Source organism: Carcharhinus amblyrhynchos, unplaced genomic scaffold (genome assembly GCF_965287045.1).
Source record: "Carcharhinus amblyrhynchos unplaced genomic scaffold, sCarAmb.v2.hapA chromosome_113, whole genome shotgun sequence".
NCBI classification, from domain to species: Eukaryota; Metazoa; Chordata; class Chondrichthyes; order Carcharhiniformes; family Carcharhinidae; genus Carcharhinus; species Carcharhinus amblyrhynchos.
In genome coordinates this window covers 520,959-543,440 of record NW_027649853.1, presented here as the reverse complement: position 1 = coordinate 543,440, position 22,482 = coordinate 520,959, and the positions used below count along the sequence as shown (strand labels likewise).

Genomic DNA, 22,482 nt, shown 5'->3' with positions numbered 1-22,482 from the left:
AGGTGTCGGCTTGGAGGGTCCAGGACACATAGAAACTTGAAGCTCTCAACCATTTCCACTTCATCCTGTTGATATCTTCCACTAGGCTACCTGAACTTGATGACTATCCCCTTCATTTACTGACATTGAGGGAGAGATGATTGTTGTCACACCATTTCACCAGATTCTCTATCCCTGTGTGATATGGAGATGCTGGCGTTGGATTTGGGTGGACATAGTAAGGAGTCTCGCAGCACCAGGTCAAAGTCCAATAGGTTTATTTGAAATCACGAGCTTTTGGAATGCTGCTCCTTCATCAGGTGAGTGGAGAGGTAGGTTTCACAAACACGGCATATATAGATAAAGATACAATTGCAAGATAATGGTTGGAATGCGAATCTTGACAGGTACAGACAGTGCGATTGGAGAGCGGGATAATCACAGGTTAAAGAGGTGTGAATTGTCTCCAGCCAGGACAGTTAGTAAGATTTTGCAAGCCCAGGCCAAATGGTGGGGGTTACACGTGGTGTGACATGAACCCAAGGTCCTGGTTGAGGCCGTCCTCGTGCATGCAGAGATGACTGTCCTTGATGGCAATGCATGTCCAAGAATGCAACTGATTCTGAAGAAAAGTCCATGGTGAGTCTGATGGTGGGACGGAACTTTTTGATGTCATGGTGTGGCCATTTCAATGATGCACCAGGTACATGGTACATACTCATGTGACCCAGCCAACATTGTCTACCTTGTATACTGCAGGAAGGAATGTCCCAAGACTTAGTACATTGGCAAGACCATGCAGACGTGACAATAACGGATGAACAAACACCGCGGGACAGCCTCAACCGGGATCTTGCGTTCATGTCACGCTACATGTAAACCCCAGCATTTGGCCTGGGCTTGCAAAGTCTTACTAACTGGAGACAATTTACATCTCTTTAACTTGTGATTATCCCCCTCTCCACGTGCACTGTCTGTACTTGTAAAGACTTGATTAACTGTAAAGACTCACGTTCCAACCATTATCTTGCAATTGTTCTTTTGTCTATGTATGCCATGTTTGTGAAACCTACCTGTTCACTCACCTGGTGAAGGAACATTGCTCTGGAAGCTTGTGATTCCAAGTAAACCTGTTGGACTTTAACCTGGTGTTCTGAGACTTCTTAGTCTTTTCTATATGGGCAGCATGGTGGCACAGTGGTTGGAACTGCTGCATCACAGGGCCAGGGACCTGGGTTTGAGTTTCAGCTTGGGTCACTGTCTGTGCGGAATCTGAACATTCTCCCCATGTCTGTGTAGGTTTCCTTAAGATGCTCTGGTTTCCTCCCACAATCAGAAAAACTTGCTGGTGAGGTGAATTGGCCATGCTAAATTTTCTCTGTGTTTCTCAACAGGTGCTAGGGTGTGCCGAATGCGGATTTTCACAGTAACTTCATTCAAATGTTAATGTAAGCCTACTTGTGACATTAATAAATAAAGTTTAAAAACTGTACTCCATCTCATCATTGTTTGAGTTCTGAGCCACTATAGTGGTCTCATCAGCAAACTTTGAAAATGAAGTTGGACTGGAATTTGGCTGCACAATCATAAGTGTATAAGGGCCTTGTGGCTGACTCTTACCCTAACCCTATCTTCGTATCATCAGCAAATTTAGCCACTATACATTCAGTCCCTTCATCCAACTCATTAATATAAATTGTAAACAGTTGAGGCCCCAGCATTGATCCATGTGCAGTTTGCACTCTTAAATCTTGCCAACTCAAAAATGTTCCATCTATCCCTACTTTTTACTTCCTATTAGCTAAGCAATCGTCTATCACCAATATGTTATCTCCTACGCCATGAGCTCTACTTTTTATAGTAACCTTTGATATGGCATCTTTCCACATAACCTTTTGAAATCTAAATCTTCCCCTCCAACTGCTTGTTACTTCCTTAAATAACTCTTATTAGTTCATCAAACATGATTTCTCTTTCACAAAACCATTTCTACTCTACCTGATAACCTGATTGCATTGTGATTTTCTAAGTACTCTATTATAACCTCCTTAAATAGTATAGATTCTAACTTATTCCGTATGACAGAAGTTAATCTATCTGGTCTGTTGTTTCCTGCTTTCTGTCTTTCTCCTATCCCGAACAGAGGAATCACATTTCACTGATCCAATCTGATGGGACCTTTCCAGATTGGCCATGCTAAATGTTTGGGATAAAATACTTTTTCAGAGGGTTGGTGTAGATTCAATGTGCCACATGGCCTCCTTCTGCACTCGTAGGGATTCTATAATTCTAACCATCTGATAGGCGTCTTGACTAGATTTTGCCAAGAGTCTGTTTCATTAATGGCAGACATCGAGGCAACAGTTAATTAGTTGAAAGAATCAGCAGAAGACACTGATTTACATAGAACATAGAACAATACAGCACAGTACAGGCACTTCGGCCCTCAATATTGTGCCGAGCTATGTCCAATCCCAAGATCAAGCTATCCCCTCCCTATCATTCTGGTGTGCTCCATGTGCCTGTCCGATAACTGTTTGAAAGTTCCTAAAGTGTCCAACTCCACTATCACAGCAGGTAGTCTCTTTCACACCCCAACTACTCCCTGAGAGAAGAATCTACCTCAGACATCCTTCCTATACTTCCCACCATGAACTTTATAATTATGCCTCCTAGTAAAAGCTACATCCACCCGAGGGAATAGTCTCTGCACATCCACTCTATCAATCCCTTTCATCATCTTATGAACCTCTATTAAGTCACCTCACATCCTCTTCTGCTCTAAAGAGAAAAGCCCCAGCTCCCTCAACCTTTCCTCATAAGACCTACTCTCCAAACCAGGCAGTACCCTGGTAAATCTCCTCTGCACTCTTTCTAATGCTTCCACATCCTCCTTATAGTGAGGTGACCAGAACGGAATACAATATTCCAAATGTGGTCTCGCTGTTGTCCAGTATAGTTGCAGCATAACCCCATGGTTCTTAAACTCAAACCCCTTGTTAATAAATGCTAACATACTATAAGCCTTCTTCATAGCTATATCCACTTGAGTGGCAACCTTCAGAGATCTGTGGATATGAACCCCAAGATCTCTCTGTTCCTCCACATTCCTTAGAACCCTGCTGTTGACCCTGTAATCTGCATTCACGTTTGTCCTACCAAAATGAATCACCTCACATTTACCAGGGTTAAACTCCATCTGCCACTTTTCGGCCCAGCTCTGCATCCTATCAATGTCTCTTTGCAACCTGCAAGAGCCCTCCACCTCATCCACTACTCCTCTAGTCTTGGTGTCGTCAGCAAATTTACTAACCCACCCTTCAGCCCCCTCTTCCAAGTCATTGATAAAAAATCACAAATAGCAGAGGACCCAGCATTGACCCCTGTGGTACACTGCTGGTAACTGGTCTCCAGTATGAAAATTTTCCTTCCACCACCACCCTCTGTCTTCTATGATACAGCCAGTTACTTATCCAATTGGCCAAATTTCCTTCTATCCCACACCTCCTTATCTTCATGAGCCTACCATGGGGAACTTTATCAAATACCTTACAAAAATCCATGTATATGACATCAACTGCTCTACCTTCGTCCACACATTTAGTTACCTGTGCAAAGAATTTGATCAAATTTGTGAGGCAGGACTTACCCCTCACGAAACCATGTTGACTATCCCCGATTAAACTGCATCTTTTCAAATGATCATGAATCCTATCTCTCACGACCCTTTCCATTAACTTACCAACCACTGAAGTAAGACTAACTGGCTTATAATTACCAGGGTCATTCCTATTTTCTTTCTTGAAGAGAGGAACAATATTTGCCACTCTCCAGTCCTCTAGCACTATCCCCGTGCACAGTGAGGACCCAAAGATCAAAGCTAAAGGCTCCGCAATCTCATCCCTTGCCTCCCAAAGTATCCTAGGATGTATCCCGTCCAGTCCAGGGGACTTATCCACCCTCAGGTTTTTCAAATTTGCTAATACATCTTCCCTCAGAACATCTACCTCCTCCATCCTATCAGCCTATATCACGCACTCCTCCTCAAAAACATGGCCTCTCTCCTTAGTGAACTCTGAAGAAAAGTATTCATTCAATGCCTCGCCTATGTCTTCTGACTCCATGCACAAGTTCCCATTACTATCCTTGACTGGATATTTCTATACTTTTATTTCTATACTTTTTGTGGTGGTCTGACAGACATATAGAAAAGGAATTTGTAGAATACAGAATGGTTATCCCTGTGGGGTTGTATCATCACTCAGTTGTGTGAGCTTAGCACTCAGGAAGACTGAAGATAACACAAACAATTATGAACCAGAGATTATCAACAGAGTACTGAAAAAGTTCAACATCGATGACTGCTTGAAATTGGTACCTTCAGAAAAACAAGGTGTGTCGTTGGCTAGAGATTTGAAGACTGCATGTCCACAAAGAGGGTTGTGGCTGACTAAATGAACATAAATTCGTTGGTTGGTGAGAAACTGCTTTTAGGGAGAGTTATCAAGCAGCTGAGAATTAGAACAACACTTTTTTTTAAAAAAAAAGTAGGGGCGACAGACATTTCTGAATGAAACAAGCAGTTGGGAAACAAGTGGATTTTGATTTTAGCTTAGACTCTACAGCTTAACTTTAGATAATTAATACTTTAGAATTTTGAAACTAAACTTCTTCGCTTGTTAAGTAGTTCTAGTTGACTGTCTGACATAAATGCAAGGAAAGTAGAAAGAAACTTGAGCGAGGAGTAAGGAGGGCTAAAAGGGCCACGAAAACGCATTGACCAGCAGGATTAAAGAAAATCCCAAGGCTTTTTATACAAAGAGCAAGAGGGTAGCGAGGGAGAGGGTTGGCCCACTCCAGGACATAGGTAGGAAAAGGGATGGGGATATAAAACAGAAATTCAGAGAGTTAGGGTGGAAGCTTAGGGCTAAAACAAGCAGAGTGGTTATCTCTGGTTTGTTACCTGTGCCGCGGGATAGCATGGAGAAGAATAGAGAGAGAGAACATTTGAACTCATGGCTAAAGGGATGGTGCAGGAGGGAAGGGTTCAGATACTTGGACAATTGGGGCTCATTCTGGGGTAGATGGGACCTCTACAAGAGGGATGGTCTGCACCTGAACCAGAGGGGAACTAATATCTTGGGGGGAAAATTTGCCAATGCTATTCAGGGGGGTTTAAACTGATTCAGAGGGGGGATGGGAACCTGAACTGTAGTTCCAATGTACAGGATGAGAATAGGGAGGTCATGGATAAGGTTTTTAGGTCACAGCAGTGTATTGGCGGGCAGGAGGGTGGTTTGAAGTGCGTATACTTTAATGCAAGGAGCATACGCAATAAGGTGGACGAACTTGCAGCCTGGATTGGTGCCTGGGACTTCGATGTTGTGGCCATTACAGAGACATGGATAGAGCAGGGACAGGAATGGTTGCTGCAGATTCCGGGATTCAGATGGTTCAGCCAGAGCAGAGAAGGTGGTAGAAGAGGGGGAGGCTTGGCATTGTTAGTCAAGGACAGTATTACGGTGTCAGAAAGGACGTTTGATGTGGACCTGTTTATTGAAGTAGTATGGGCTGAGATTAGAAACAGGAAAGGAGAGATCACACTGTTGGGAGTTTTTTATAAGCCTCCAAAAAGTTCCAGAGATATAAAGGAAAGGATTGCAAAGATGATCCTGGGTAGGTGCGAAAGTAACAGGGTAGTTGTTATGGGGGACTTTAACTTTACAAATATCGATTGGAAAAGCTATAGTTCAAGCACGTTAGAGGGGTCAGTTTTTGTCCAATGTGTGCAGGAAGGTTTCCTGATACAGTATGTAGATAGGCCAACAAGATGTGAGGCTACATTGGATTTGGTACTGGGTAATGAAACAGACCAGGTGTTAGACTTGAAGGTAGGTGAGCACTTTGGTGATAGTGACCACAATTCGGCTACGTTTACCTTAGTGATGGAAAGGGATAGGCATATACCGAAGGGCAGAAGTTATAGCTGGGGGAAAGGTAATTTTGAGGCTATTAGGCGAGATTTAAGATACATGGGTTGGAGTAGGAAATTGCAGGGGCTGGGAACATCTGAAATGTGGAGCTTATTCAAGGAGTAGCTACTACGAGTCCTTGATAATTTGTACCTGTCAGACAGGGAGGAAGTGGTCGAGCGAGGGAACCGTGGTGTACTAAGGAAGTTGAATCTCTGGTGAAGAGGAAGAAGGAGGCTTATGTAAAGATGAGATGTGAAGGCTCAGTTAGGGCACTGGAGAGTTATAAATTAGCCAGGAAGGAGCTAAAGAGAGAGTTAAGAAGAGCTAGAAGAGGACATGAGAAGACTTTGGCGGACAGGATCAAGGAAAATCCTAAAGCTTTCTACAGGTATGTCAAGAATAAAAGATTGGTTATGGCAAGATTAGGGCCAGTCAGAGACAGCAGTGGGAAGTTGTGCGTGGAGCCTGAAGAGATAGTAGAGGCACCGAATGAGTATTTTTCGTCAGTATTCATGCAGGAGAATACTGCGATACCAGATAGTAGACTAGACGGGATTGAGGTACATAAGGAGGAGGTGTTGACAATTCTTAAGAGTGTGAAAATAGATAAGTCCCCTGGGCCGGATGGGATTTACCCTAGGATTCTCTGGGAGGCTAGGGAGGAGATTGCAGAGCCTTTGGCTTTGATCTTCATGTCGTCATTGGCTACAGGTATAGTGCCGGAAGACTGGAGGATAGCAAATGTTGTCCCCTTGTTCAAGAAGTGGAGTAGAGACCATCCTGGGAATTATAGACCGGTGAGCCTTACTTCTGTTGTGGGCAAAGTTTTGGAAAGAATTATAAGGGATAGGATTTATAATCATCTAGAGGGAAATAAATTGATTAGGGATAGTCAACACGGTTTTGAGAAGGGTAGGTCGTGCCTCACAAACCTTATTGAGTTTTTTGAAAAGGTGACTAAAGAGGTGGATAAGGGTGAGGCAGTTGACGTGGTGTATATGGATTTTAGCAAAGCATTTGATAAGGTTCCCCGTGGTAGGCTATTGCAGAAAGTGCAGATGCATAGGATTGAGGGTGATTTAGTAGTTTGGATCAGGCATTGGCTAGCCTGATAGAAGCCATTGGTTAGTCTTGATAGAAGACAGAGGGTGGTGGTTGATGGGAAATATTCAACCTGGAGTTCAGTTACAAGTGATGCACCTCAAGGATCTGTTTTGGGGCCACTGCTGTTTGTCATTTTTATAAATGACCTAGATGAGGGTGTAGAAGGATGGATTAGTAAATTTGCTGATGACACCAAAGTTGGAGGAGTTGTAGACAGTGAGGATGGATGTTACAGTTTGCAGAGGGACATAGATAAGCTGCAGAGCTGGGCCAAGAGGTGGCAGATGGAGTTTAATACGGAAAAGTGTGAGGTGATTCACTTTGGTAAGAGTAACAGGAATACAGAATATAGGGCTAATGGAAGGACTCTTAGTAGTGTTGACGAGCAGAGAGATCTCGGGGTACATGTGCATAGCTCCCTGAAAGTTGGCACCCAGGTTGATAAGGTTGTTAAGAAGGCGTACGGTGTGTTAGCTTTTATTGGTAGAGGGATTGAATTTTGGAGCCGTGAGGTCATGTTACAACTGTACAAAACTCTGGTGCAGCCGCGCTTGGAGTATTGTGTACAGTTCTGGTCGCTGCATTATAAGGAAGATGTGGAGGCATTGGAAAGGGTGCAGAGGAGGTTTACCAGGATGTTGCCTGGTATGGTGGGAAGGTCTTATGAGGAAAGGCTGAGGGACTTGAGGTCATTTTCATTGGAGAGAAGAAGGTTACGAGGTGACCTGATTGAGGCATACAAGATGATCAAAGGATTGGATAGGGTGGACAGTGAGAGCCTTTTACCTCGGATGGTGATGGCTAACACAAGGGGACATAGCTTTAAATTAAGGGGTGGTAATTATAGGACGGATGTCAGAGGTAGGTTCTTTACTCAGAGGGTAGTAATGTCGTGGAATGCCCTGCCTGCAGCAGCTGTGGACTCGCCAACTTTAAGGGCATTCAAATGGTCAGTGGATAGGCATATGGATAACATTGGAATAGTTTAGGTTAGAGGGTCATTAGATTGGTTCCACTGGTCGACGCAACATCGAGGGCCAAAGGGCCTGTACTGCGCTGTAATGTTCTATGTTCCATAGGACAAGCGAGGGAATCTATGCATGGAGCCAGAAGAAATGGACGAGGTATTAAATGAGTACTTTGTGTCAGTATTCACCAAAGAGAAGGAATTGGTGGGTGATGAGTCTGGGATATGGTATGTAGATAGTTTGAGTTATGTTGAGATCAAAAAGGAGGAGGTTTTGGGGTTCTTGAGAAACATAAAGTAGACAAGTCATAGAACATAGAAAAACTACAGTACAAACAGGCCTTTCTGCCCACAAGTTGCGCCGAATGTGTCTCTACCTGCTAGGCTTACCTATAACCCTCAATCTTACTATGCCCTATGTACTCATCCAGAAATCTCTTAAAAGACCTATCGAGTCTGCTTCCACCACCACCACCACCACCGGCAGCTGATTCCACTCACCCACCACCCTCTGAGTGAAAAACTTACCCCTGACATCTCCTCTGTACCTACTCCCCAGCACCTTAAAGCTATATCCTCTTGTGGCAGTCATTTCAGCCCTGGGAAAAAGCCTCTGAGAATCCACTCAATCAATACCCCTCAACATCTTACACACCTCTATCAGGTCACCTCTCATCCTTCGTCCCTCCAAGGAGAAAAGACCAAGCTCTCTCAACCTATCCTCATCAGGCATGCCACACAATCCGGGCAACATCCTTGTAAATCTCCTCTGCACCCTTTCAATGGCTTCCACATCCTTCCTGTAATGAGGCGACCAGAACTGAGCACAAATACTCCAAGTGGGGTCGGACCAGGGTCCTATAAAGTGCAACATTATCTTTCAACTCCTAAACTCAATTCCTCGACTGATGAAGGCCAGTACACCATATGCCTTCGTAAGCACGTCCTCTACCTGTGAAGCCGATTTGAGAGTCCTATGAACCCGGACCCCAAGATCCTTCTGATCTTCCACACTGCTAAGAGCCTTACCCTTAATGTTATATTCCTTCATCCCATTTGACCTGCCAAAATGTACCACCACACACTTATCCGGGTTGAAGTCCATCTGCCACTTCTCCGCCCAGTCTTGCATCCTATCTATGTTATGCTGCAACTTCTGACATCCCTCCAAACTATCCTCAACACCCCCAACCTTTGTGTCATAGGCAAACTTACCAACCCATCCCTCCGCTTCCTCATCCAGGTCATTTATAAAGATCACAAAGAGCAAGGGTCCCAGAACAGATCCCAGGGGCACTCCACTGGTGACCGACCTCCATGCAGAAAAACACCCATCTACAATGGAAAACCCTAAAGCATTCTACAAGTATGCGAAGAGCAAAAGGATGAGATGTGAAGGAATAGGACCTATAAAATGTGATGGTGGAAAAATTTCTATACAACCAGTAGAAATAGCAGAGGTGCTCAATGAATACTTTACTTCGGTATTCACGGTGGAAAAGGATCTTGGTGGTTGTAGTGCAGGTTTGTGGCGGGTTGAAAAGTTTGAGTATGTGGTCATTAAGAAAGAGGATGTGTTGGAGGTTTTGAATAGCATCAAGATAGACAAGTCACCGGGACTGGATGGGATGTACCCCAGGTTACTGTGGGAGGTGAGGGAAGAGATTGCAGAACCTCTGGTGACGATCTTTGTGTCATCAAAGAATAAAAACAGCCCGGGAAACAGGCCATTTGGCCCAACGAGCCTGCGCTGCCATTTCAACACCACCAGTCCCCCTCTCCACCCACGACCACTTGTCTAATCGATGGAGACGGGAGAGGTTCCTGAGGATTGCGGCTGTGGTTCCTATGTTCAAGAAAGGGAATAGAGATAGCCCAGGAAATTATCGACTGGTAGTCTAACCTCAGTGGTTGGTAAGTCCCCAGAGCCTGATGGGATATACCCCAAAATACTGAGAGAGGCAGGGGAGGAAATTGCTGGGGCCTTGAGAGAAATCTTTGTATCCCCACTGGCTACAAGGGAAGTACAGTAAGAAGTCTGACAACACCAGGTTAAGTTCAACAGATTTATTTGGTAGCAAACGCCACTGGCTTTCAGGGCTTTGCCCCTTCGTCAAGTGAGTGGGGAGTTCTGATCATAAACAGGACATATAAAGGCACACACTCAGTTTACAGAATACTGATTAGAATGTGAGTCTTTACAGCTAATCAAGTCTTAAAGGTGCAGACAATGTGGGTGGAAATAGCATTAAGCATAGGTTAAAGAGATGTGTATTGTCTCCAGACAGGACAGTAAGTGAGATGTTGCAAGCCCAGGCAAGTCATGGGGGTTACAAATACCTCGGGACATGGTACATTGGGGAGACCATGCAGACGCTACGACAACGGATGAATGAACATCGCTCGACAATCACCAGGCAAGACTGTTCCCTTCCTGTTGGTGAACACTTCAGTGGTCACGGGCATTCAGCCTCTGACCTTCGGGTAAGCATTCTCCAAGGCGGCCTTCACGACACACGACAGCGCAGAGTCGCTGAGCAGAGACTGATAGCCAAGTTCTGCGCACATGAGGACGGTCTCAACAGGGATCTTGGGTTCATGTTGCACGATCCGTAACCCCCGTGACTTGCCTGGGATTGCAAAACCTCACTTACTGTACTGTCTGGAGACAATACACATCTCTTTAACCTGTGGTCAGTGCTCCTTCCACTTACATTGTCAGCCACTTTAAGACTTGAACAGCAGGTTAGGTGTAAAGATTCGCATTCTAATCAGTAATCTGTAAGATGTCTGTGCTTTATATGCTCTGTCTGAGGCCAGAACTCTCCATTCACCTGACGAAGGGACTAACCCCAAAAGCTAGTGAGTCTACTATCAAATAAATCAGTTGGACTTAAACCTGGTGTTGTCAGACTTTTTACTGAGGCCAACCAGAGCCAAGGCTATGTGGACGGTCCAGATGCTCAGGGATGTTGAGGAGGGTGGGTGGAGAGGAAGTGCGGAAGGACAATAGTGATAAGGGATTGGTTAGTGTGGGGAATAGCCTTGCGCTTGTGTAGACTTGACTGCAGATGGTTTATTGCCTCTAATGGGTGCCAGGGTCAAGGATATCATGGAAGTGCTGCAGGCCACTCTGAAGGAAGAGGGTGAAGTGCTAGAAGGTGTGGTCCATTTTGGGAATGACATCGAAAGAAAGAGAAACAAAGCAAGCAGACTTCAGAGAGTTTGGTAGGAAATTTGAAAAGAAAGACTTCAAAGTTCTTATCTCCACAATAGTGAATATAGGAACAGAAGGGTAGAGCAGATGAATGCATACCTGGAGAGATGGTGCAGGAGGGAGGGCTTAAGATCCACAGGACACTGGGACATTTCTGGAGGAGGTGGGACCGGGTTACACCTCAACAGGAATGTGAACTATATCTTTGTGGGGAGGTTTGCTAATGTTTTTGGGTGAATTTAAACTAAATTGGCAGGGGGATGGGATCTTGATGAGTAGTTCAGAGGGGAAAGAAGCTGAGTTGGAATTAGAAGTTAAAACACCAGCAAATGTGTCTAAAAAACAGAGGAAACATAGGCAAGATAAAAAAGAAGTGAGTCTAGCAAGGCTAAATGGAATATTTTAATGTAAGAAGCCTGAGAAATAGGACCATTAAGCTGAGGGTGCACATAGGATCGTGGAAATATGACATAGCTATGACAGAGACTTGGCTGAAAAATGGACAGGATTGGCAGCTCAACATTCCTGGTTATAGGGTATTTAGACAAGATAAAGAGGGGAATAGAAGAGGGAGGGGGTCACAATATTGATTAAGAAATCAATTATAGCAATGAGGAAGGATGAAATGAAGGATCATCAAATGACGCCATTTGGGTATAAGTAAAAAACATAATTGGGGCAAACATGCTTTTGATGGGTATGTACTGTAGGCCCCCAAAGAACAAAGAACAGTACAAAACAGAAACAGGCCCTTTGGTCTGTGCTGACAGATGCCTCTTCAATCTAATGTTTTCTTGCCTCTACATGGTCCATATCCCTCTGTTCCCTGCCTATTCATGTATCTGTCCAGATGCTTCTTGAATGTTGTTCAGAATCTGCTTCCACCATTTCCTCCAGTAGCATGGTCCAGGCATTCACGACCCTCTCTGTGAAAACCTTGCCTCTTACATCTCTTTTAAACTTTCCCCCTCTCTCTCCTGAGTAATTGACCCTTCGAACCTGAGAAAAAGACTCTGACTATCCATTTTATCCAGCCTGCCATAATCTTGTAAACCTCTGTCAGATCCCCCCTCATCCTCCAATGCTCCAGTGAAAACAATCCAAGTTTGTTCAACCTTTCTTCATAGTCCATGTCCTCCAAACCAGGCAACATCCTTCCAGTAGTGTGGCAACCAGAATTGTACACAATGTGGCCTAACCAAATTTTTATACAGCTGCAACATGATCTTTCCAATTCCTATACTCAACACCCCAACCTTCATGTGTAGATCCCTCTTATGCTAATATTTCTAAAGGCTCTACCATTTACTGTATACTTCCTTCTGTAGTAGACCTTACAAATCGCATCACTTCACATTTGTCCAGGTTCCATCCGCCATCTTTTGGCCCAGATCTCCACCCCACTTATATCTTGATGTATCCTCTGACAATCCTCCTCACAATCCCGTACTCCCCCAATTTTTTTATCATCTGCAAATTCACTAATCAGACCACTTACATTTTCCTCCAAATCATTTAGAAAAAACAGAGGCCCCAGCACTGATTCTTGTGGAACACCACGTCACAGACCTCCAGTTAGAAAAGTACCCTTCCACAGGTACCCTCTGCTTTCTATGCCCATGCCAGTTTTGTATCCATCTTACCAGCTCAATTCAGATCCCATATGAATTCATCTTCTGTACCAGCCTGCCATGAGGAACCTTATTGAAGGCTTTACTAAAGTCCATGCATACAACATCCATTGCCTTGCCCTGGTCAATTTTTCTTGACACTTGACCTCCCCTTCACAAAATCATGCTGTCTATCACTAATCAGCCTCTTCTTCTCCTTTGTGAATACATCCTGTCCCTAAAAAACTTCTCCAATAATTTCCCCACCACTGATATAAAGCTCACAGGCCTGTAATTTCCCTCATTGTCTCTTCTGCCCTTCTTAAACAGAGGAACAAAGTTAGTTACTCTCCAATCCTCTGGTACCTCGCTCATGGCTAAAGAGGATACAAAGATTTTGATCAAGGCCTCAACAATTTCTTCCCTCACCTCTCTCAGTATTCTGGGATAGACTGTATCTGGCCCTGGGGACTTGTCCACCTCAATATTTTTCAAAACCTCCAATACCTCCTCCCTCTTTATCACAACATATTTTAGAATGTCAACATCCTCCTTTCTACACTCACCATCCATCACATCCTCCTTCTTTATGAATATTGATGCAAACTACTAGTTACGGACCTCACCCATCTCATCTGGCTCCACATACAAATTCCCTCCACTATCCTTCAGTGAGCCCACTCTTTCCTTAGCTTCTCACTTCCTCTGTACATAAAAAAAAGGCTTTGGGTTTCTATTCTTGTTTAAATTCTTTTCTGCTATCTTTGTATTTCTGGAGAGCCTTATCCATTTCCAATTTCCTGAAATTTATGTATGTCTCCTTTTTCACTCAGTTCACAATCTTGTCATCCAGAGTTCCTGAATCTTACCAACTTTATCCTTCATTTTTACAGGGACATACTTGTCCTGAATTGTAAACAACTGACTTTTAAAAGACTTCCACATATCAGATGTGGATTACCTTTAAACGACCGCCCCCGCCCTCCCCCCCTCCCAGTCTACATTCCCTCATTCCTCCCTAATAATGCTGTAGTTAGTCTTCCCTCAGTTTAGTACTCTTACTCTGGGACTACTTCTACCTTTTTGATTTAATTGATTTGATTTATTATCACATATACTAACATAGTGAAAGTATTGTTTCTTGCGCGCTTTACAGACAAAGCATTACATTCATTGAGAAGGAAATGAGAGACTGCAGAATGTAGTGTTACAGTCATAGCTAGGGTGTAGAGAAAGATCAAGTTAATGCAAGGTAAGTCCATTCAAAATTGATAGCAGCAGGGAAGAAGCTGTTCCTGAGTTGGTTGTTACGTGACCTCAGACTTCTGTATTTTTTTCCTGAAGAAAGAAGATGGAAGAGAGAATGTCTTTGGTGGAATCATTCAGGGAGACCATATGAGTAGAAGTCTGGAACAGGAGTTGTACTTCTGTTGGGGTTATACTACAGACTTCCCAACATCTAGTGTGAATGGGGTCCTTAATTATGCTGGTTGCTTTGTCAATGCAAAGTGTGGACAGAGTCAATGGATGAGAGGCTGGTTTGCGTGATAGATTGGGCTACGTTCACGACTTTTTGTTGTTCCTTGCAGGAGCAGGAGCCATCTCAAGCTTTCTATGGTGCATCTGTAAAAGTTGGTGAGAGTCGTTGCTGACATGTCAAATTTCCTTAGGTTTTTGAGAAAGTAGAGGCTTTCTTAACTATAGTGTCAGCATGAGGGGATCAGGACAGGTTGTTGGTGATCTGGACACCTGAAAACTTACAGGTCTACAAAATAATGAGGAGTAAAGATCAGCTAGATAGTCAACATCTTTTCTCAAAGTAGGGGAGTCTAAAACTAGAGGGCATAGATTTGAGAGGAGAGGTACAAAACTGTCCTGGGGGCAATTTTTTCACACAGAAGGTGGTGAGTGTTTGGAACAAGCTGACAGAGGTAGTAGTTGAGGTGGGTATAATTTTGTCTTTTAAAAAGCATATATACAGCCAAATGGGTAAGATTGGTATAGAGGATACGGGCCAAATGTGGGCAATTGGGACTAGCTTAGTGGTAAAATCGGGGCGGCATGGACAAGTTGTGCCAAAATGGCTGTCTCCATGATGTAGCCTCCGTGACTTAATGAAAAGCTTTTGGATATCGAGGGCTCAATATGACAAGAGTCTCAGATGAGCATAAAAGTGCGGGGGGTGGAGAGATCTTAAAAAGGAAATTAGTCAAGCTAAGAGAGTGTGTGAAAAAGTTTTGGTGGGTAGAATGAAAGAAAGTCCATAGGGTTTTATAAATGTATAAAGAGCAAGAGAATAACTAGGGAAAGAGTAGAGCCAACTGGGGACCACATATGTAATGTGTGTATGAATCCTGAAGATGTGGAGACAGTCCTCAATGAATATTTTGTGTTGGTTTTCATAATGGAGGACCCTGACCACAGGTGGGGTGTCTGAGGACTGTAAGACTGCAAACATTGTCCCATTATTTAAAAAGGCAGGAAATTATAAGCCAGTCAGTCTAACTTTGGTGTGGGCAATTAATGACAAAATATATCTGACTAGAACTGTGCATAGTACTTCAGTTGTGGCCTAAACCAGCATTTTAAACAGTTTCAGTATGACCTCCCCACTCTTGTATTCCATACCTCAGCTAATAAAGGCAAGTATCCCACATGTCTTCTTAACTATCTTATGTACCTGTTGTGCCACTTTCAGGAAGCTGTGGACATGCACTCCAAGGTTCCTCTGATCTTCAGTAGTTTCCAAGATTTTATCATTTATAGTGTAATCCTTTGCCCTATTAGCCTTCCCAAAGTGCATTACCTCACACTTTTCTGGGTTGAATTCCATTTACCACTGCTCTGCCCAGCTGACCAGTCTATTGATACTCTCCTGCAGCCTATGGCTATCTACCTCCCTATTTACCACCCTATAAATTTTCATGCCATCCAAGAACTTTTTGATCATACCCCCTATGTTTAAGTTAAAATCATCAATTAACACCACAAATACCAAGGGCCCCAGTACTGAGCCTTGTGGAATCCTGCTGGAAACAGATTTCCAGCAACGAAAGCATCCCTATACTATCAGCTTCTGCCTCCTGCCCCTCAATTTTGGATCCAATTCAGTTTGATTTAGGAAACTAAATGTGCCATTTTGCCTTGGATTTCACAGGCCCATACTTCCTTGACCAATCTGCCATGAGAGACCTTATCAAAAGCCACATTAACTGCACTGCCCTCCAACACATCTAGCCACCTCCTCAAAAAGTTGAATCAAATTTGTTAGGCATGATCTACCTGTGACAAATGAAGAATGGTCAGTTTGAAATGATACAATTGTTTGTTTAACAGAGCCGCTACCTACTGTCCTCATTATATCATTCCCCAGCACACTGGTTCCAGCTGGTTTAAGTGGAGCAGATTCCAATGGAACAGTTTTCTCATTCCCCAGCACTGGTGCGAATGCCCCATGAATCAAAATCCCCAACTCCTACATCTTTCAGCCGTGATCATAAATAATGCCAATCTATACAGGTAAAAATCCAAGAGGTGAGGTGTTAGATTTTAGCCCCTCAAACTCTCAGCAGATCTTCATTCCAAATTTTATCTCTGTCATGAATGACACCTGGATCCTTCCCCTCTGACTCTGCAGCTTGATCACGTTCTCTTTAATCCTGATACCAAAGCAACACAAGCTTCAGAACTAGTAATTGCAGCTGCAGAGAACAGTATATATTCACCCAACCACCATGTTCCTTATGACTCCCAGTTTGAATGATTTGTACCCTGGCGCTGTTGTCAGTTTGCTCATTCGCTCTGTAGACTTTGCCCCCATGCACAGAGACAGCAAGAATTTTGTATCTCTTGGACCCAGGCAAATGCCGAGGCTCCTCCAGCATAACATCTGAGTTCCATTGCCTGTCTGACTTGTATTCACAATCCCCTATTCCTCGGCACTAACCAAACCTGATCTGAGGGATTTAACTGGTTCCTGGAAGAAAGTGTACAGATAACTTTCCCCTCTTAATTTTTCTCTGGCCACAGGGAAAGGCCATGATGTGGAGATGCCGATTTTGGACTGGGATAGGCACAGTAAGAAGTCTCACTACACTGGTTAAAGTCCAACAGGTTTGTTTAGTGGCACAAACTTTCAGAGCACTGCCCCTTCTTCAGGTGAATGGGACTTGTGTTCACAAACAGGGCAGATAAAGACACAAACTCAATTTACAAGAAAATGGTTAGAACATAGAACATAGAACATTACAGCACGGAACAGGCCCTTCGGCCCACAATGTTGTGCCGACCAGTCTTATTTTTAAAAAAAAACAAAAAAAATATTGACCCACTAATCTAAACCAATCCCTTTTCGTCCATAAACCTATCCACCAATCTCTTAAACGCCCCCAAACTAGGCGCATTTACAACTGCAGCAGGCAGGGCATTCCAGTCCCTCACCACCCTCTGGGTAAAGAACCTGCCCCTGACATCCGTCCTATAACTACCCCCCCTTAATTTAAAGCCATGCCCCCTCGTGCTAGATTTCTCCATCCGAGGAAACAGGCTATCACCATCCACCCTATCTAAACCTCTAATCATCTTATATGTTTCTATAAGATCCCCTCTTAGCCGCCTTCTTTCCAGTGAAAGCAACCCCAAATCCCTCAGTCTCTCCTCATAGGACCTCCCCTGCATACCAGGCAACATCCTGGTAAACCTCCTCTGCACCCTCTCCAAAGCCTCCACATCCTTCCTGTAATGTGGGGACCAGAACTGCACACAGTACTCCAAGTGCGGCCGCACCAGAGTTGTGTACAGTTGCAACATGACGCTGCGACTCCTAAATTCAATCCCCCTACCAATAAACGCCAAGACACCGTACGCCTTCTTAACAACCTTATCTACTTGATTCCCAACTTTCAGGGATCTATGTACACATACACCTAGATCCCTCTGCTCCTCCACTCTATTCAAAGTCCTCCCGTTAGCCCTATACTCAACACATCTGTTATTCCTACCGAAATGGATTACCTCACACTTCTCCGCATTAAACTCCATCCGCCACCTCGCGGCCCAGCTCTGCAACCTGTCCAAGTCACCCTGCAAACTTCGACACCCTTCCTCACAATCTACCACACCTCCGACTTTGGTGTCATCAGCAAACTTACTAATCCACCCAACTATACCCTCATCCAGATCATTAATAAAGATTACAAACAGCAGTGGCCCCAAAACATATCCCTGAGGCACACCACTCGTAAGCGAACTCCATGATGAATAATTACCATCAACCACCACCCTCTGTCTCCTATCTGCTAACCAATTCCTGATCCAAGTACCTAAATTACCACCAATCCCATACATCTGCATTTTCTGCAGAAGCATACCATGGTGAACCTTATCAAACGCCTTACTAAAATCCATATATACCACATCTACTGCCTTACCCCTATCCACCTCTTTGGTCACCTTCTCAAAGAACTCAATAAGGTTAGTAAGGCACGACCTTCCCGCTACAAAACCATGCTGACTATCTCTAATCAATTGGAATCAATTGGAATACGAGTCTTTACAGGTAATCAAGTCTTAAACGTACAGACAATGTGAGTGGGGGGGAGGGTTAAGCACAGGTTAAAGAGATGTGTATTGTCTCCAGCCAGGACAGTTAGTGAGATTTTGCAAGCCCAGACAAGTTGTGGGGTTTACAGATAGTGTGACATGAACCCAAGATCCCGGTTGAGGCCGTCCTCATGTGCGGAACTTGGCTATCTGTTTCTGCTCAGCAATTCTGCATTGTCATATGTCGTGAAGGCCGCCTTCGAGAATGCTTACCCGAAGATCAGAGGTTGAATGCCCGTGACTGCTGAAGTGTTCCCCAACAGGAAGAGAACTCTCCTGCCTGGTGATTGTCAAGCAGTGTTCATTCATCCGTTGTCGTAGCGTCTGCATGGTTTCCCCATTGTACCATGCCTCAGGACATCCTTTCCTGTAGTGTATCAGGTAGGCAACATTGGGCAAGTCACATAAGTATGTACCCGTGCACCTGGTGGATGGTGTTCTCACGTGAGATGATAGCATCCATGTTGATGATCTGGCACATTTTGCAGAGGTTACTGTGGCAGGGTTGTGTGGTGTCATGGTCACCATTCTCTTGAAGGCCGAGTAGTTTGCTGCAGACAATGGTCCAAGGTTGTGCAGTTAATTGAAGGCAAGAAGTGGGAGTATGTGGATGGCCTTAGCGAGATGTTCATCTTCATCAATGACATGTTGAAGGCTCGGAGAAGATGGCGTAGCTTCTCCGCTCCCTTATCCACAGAAAGAAGGTTCTTTATGTTAGTGTGAAAAGCCTACAGGATAAGTGAGCAAAATGTCAATGACACCATTGTACAGAGAATGCACAAACAGGAGCAAAGAAAGGGAGGTAGTCAAAGTGGACAATATATTCAGAAAGATAAGATACTTTTCTCTGCAGCTGTGGCCTGATCCGAAATAAAAACACTCCCTTCCCCAAACTTCTGCTTGACTGCCAGTTCATTAATTCAACCACTGACTAGGAATAAAAGAATGTCTAGGGTAAGATTAAGGCCAGTCAAGGACAGTAGTGGGAAGTTGTGTGTGGAGTCTAAAGAGGTAGGAGAGGCACTAAATGAATATTTTTCATCAGTATTCACACAGGAAAAGGCAATGTTGTGGAGGAGAATACTGAGATAAAGGCTATTAGATTAGACGGGATTGAGGTTCGTAAGGAAGAGGTGTTAGCAATTCTGGAAAGTATGAAAATAGATAAGTCCCCTGGGCCGAATCCTAGGATTCTCTGGGAGGCTAACTATTGGTTCAGCGATCTAACCCCTGGCCAACTCCTGTTAAACTGATCCCAATGATGCCACCTCTCCTTTGCCTAACTCACTTCAAACCAGTTAACTCTCTCATCTGTTCAACTGCAGGTCAATGATGCCATTGGAAACGAATGGCCTTGGATCTACTTCGTCAGCCTCATCCTACTGGGCTCATTCTTTGTGCTCAATCTCGTACTGGGTGTTCTGAGTGGGTGAGTATGAAGTCAAAGAATGTTCCAGCCCCACAACAGCTAATTTGGCCCATAAAATCAATGCTAAAATTTCTCTCTGCTTCAGCTATCCAGTCAAATCTCACTCTCCTCACAGCCAGCACAATTAATATCCCACCTAGTCTAATCACACTCTCTTCCAATCATCTACTCACACTCCACACCATTTGTAAGAGGAATTTTCTGAGATGTCCCACTAGGGTGCCCTGTATTTTGTTGACCCCACTCAACCAATACATAGACTGCAAAAGACAGTTTATGGTTAGAGAATTAAAAGGAATTTATTTGCTGATGCATGCATCAGGAGGGAGCCGCAGTCAATGAGGGGTTGACTGTCCTCCCTGAGCTAGTCTTGCAATTGTAAAATTGTTATATTATTCTGATTATTTCAATATCCTGCCCAGCCTCGTCAATCAGACTGGAGAGTCCAATCACAACATTACTCATTATTACATTAGCACCTGTTAGCAGATTAGGATATCATTAGCTCATTGCCCCTGTAGGTTCCTTCCCCATTACCTACGTCAATTCTGGTAATGAAGGCCACGAATCATAATTGGCAAAAGGAGTCATTATCTACCTGAATCTTGCTTCTCATCAGATTGCTAGACTTCTCCAGCCTCACTATCTATGAACGAATACACTCCCTTACATACCAGGCCTATTAAACTTGCTTTTGCATATCCAAAAACAGGTAACATAAGCTGCCTTTCTGTGCTCATTGTGTTAAAGAATTCAGCCTGTCTATCAGTGTGTTTCCCATCATGCTGCATATAGAACAAAGTTGGCCAAGGTGCAAAATACATATATATTGAAAATACAGTTTAAGCTATTTAGTTAATTTGTGGTTATACAGTTTATCATACTTTTGCATATTTTGTTCCAGGCACATTGTGAATTTTCACTATATTTAAGGCACTTTATAATTACCTTAACTTAGTCTACTTATTATAGTAAAACTAAAGTGAAAGGCCTCATACAAAGAATTCTATACTACCCCATCACTCTCTAACATCCCATTCAGTCTAATCACATTCTTTCCCTCACTCATTGCAAACGTTAATATCCCACCAGCCCAATCCCATTCTCCACCATACACCCCAACACAGGTGAGTTTTGAGTGCAACCCACAGGACATTTTGTTGACTGGTGCCCATGTGTAGGGTTGCCACCTTCCACTGATTTCTGCCTGTGCCCTTAGCAATATGATTGAAGTGATCTTGTGACCTACTGAGATGAAGGAGGGCCACTCACAAGGCCATAAGAAATAGGAACATACAGCTCCTCAAACCTGCTCTGCCATTCATTAGGATCATTGCCAATCTGACATTACTGGTGACCGCTTTCCTGCCTTGTAATCCATGATTCCCTTACTGATCAAAAATCTACCTATTTGGCCTTAAATATGCATAAGCACTCTGCCCTCACAGCTCTTCATGGCAAGGAGTTCCAAACACTCAACACTCAGAAGAAATTCTTTGTCGTATCAGTTTTAAATTGGTGCCTTTATTCTGAGATGAGACTCTCCTAAGAGAGGAAACATCATCTTAGCTTACACCCTGTCAAGCCCCTCAAGAATCCTATATGTTTCGATGAGATCACCTCTCATTCTTCTAAATTCTAATGAGCAGTCCCAGCCTTTTCTCATACCTCCATACTGGGGAAACTATTTGAGAAACTTCTGAAGGAAAGCATCTATTTCCATTTGGAGAGGCAAAGCTTGATCAGAGATAGTCAGCATGGCTTCATCAGAGGAAGGTCATGCCTAACAAATTTGACTGAATTTTTTGAGGAGGTGACCAAGTGTATAACAAGGGTAGTGCAGTCAATGTAGTTTATATGAATTTCAACAAAGCCTTTGACAAGTTCCCACATGGGAGACTTGTAAAGAAGTTAAATTCACATGGATATAGGGTAATTTGTACTGCTCTCGGAAGATGCACTTCACACATCATAACATTCAGGGCTATGGGCCAACTGCTGGCAGCTGAGGTTAGGTGGGTGTCTAATGTTTTGGTGCAGTTTCGATGGGCTGAAGGGCTTCTTTTTCACTGTATGATTCTATAATCATTCTAGTGAACCTTCTCTGAACTGCCTCCAACGAAATAATACCTTTCCTTATATCAAGGGACCAAAACTGCTCACAGTACTCCAGATGTGGTCTCACCAGTGCCTTGTACAGTTGCAGCTAGAGTCCCCTACTTTTATGTTCCAATCTCATTGAAATGAGAACTAACATTCCATTAGCTTTCCTGATTACCGGCTCTATCTATGTGCTAGCTTTCTGTGTACCCCCAAGTGCCTTTGTGTTGCAGCTTTCTGCAGTTATTTTCCTTTTAATTATACTTTGTTCTTTTGTTCTCCTTCCAAAATGACAACTTCACATTGTCCCATACATTACCTATCAATATCTCTTAGTAAACTGTATCCCTCTTGCAACTTACCTTTCCATCTATTTTTCTATCATGTGTAAATTTGGCTACATTTACTCCCTCCAAGTCATTAATACACATTGTAAACAGTTGTGGTTCCAGCATTGATCCCTGTGGAAGCCGCTGGTTACAAGTTGCCAGCCTGACAAA

At 43.6% G+C, this 22,482-nt stretch overlaps 1 protein-coding gene across 3 annotated transcripts in view; it reads left to right on the top strand.

Moving 5' to 3' along the window:
* Window positions 1-22,482, top strand: part of LOC145338628 (voltage-dependent L-type calcium channel subunit alpha-1S-like) — a 421,023-nt gene that overhangs the window by 41,945 nt on the left and 356,596 nt on the right. For all 3 annotated transcript variants that reach the window (XM_080183005.1, XM_080183003.1, XM_080183004.1), the window contains exon 6: window positions 19,779-19,882. In XM_080183005.1, coding sequence (XP_080039131.1) covers window positions 19,779-19,882 — 104 coding nt within the window. The remainder of the gene's footprint in view (window positions 1-19,778; window positions 19,883-22,482) is intronic.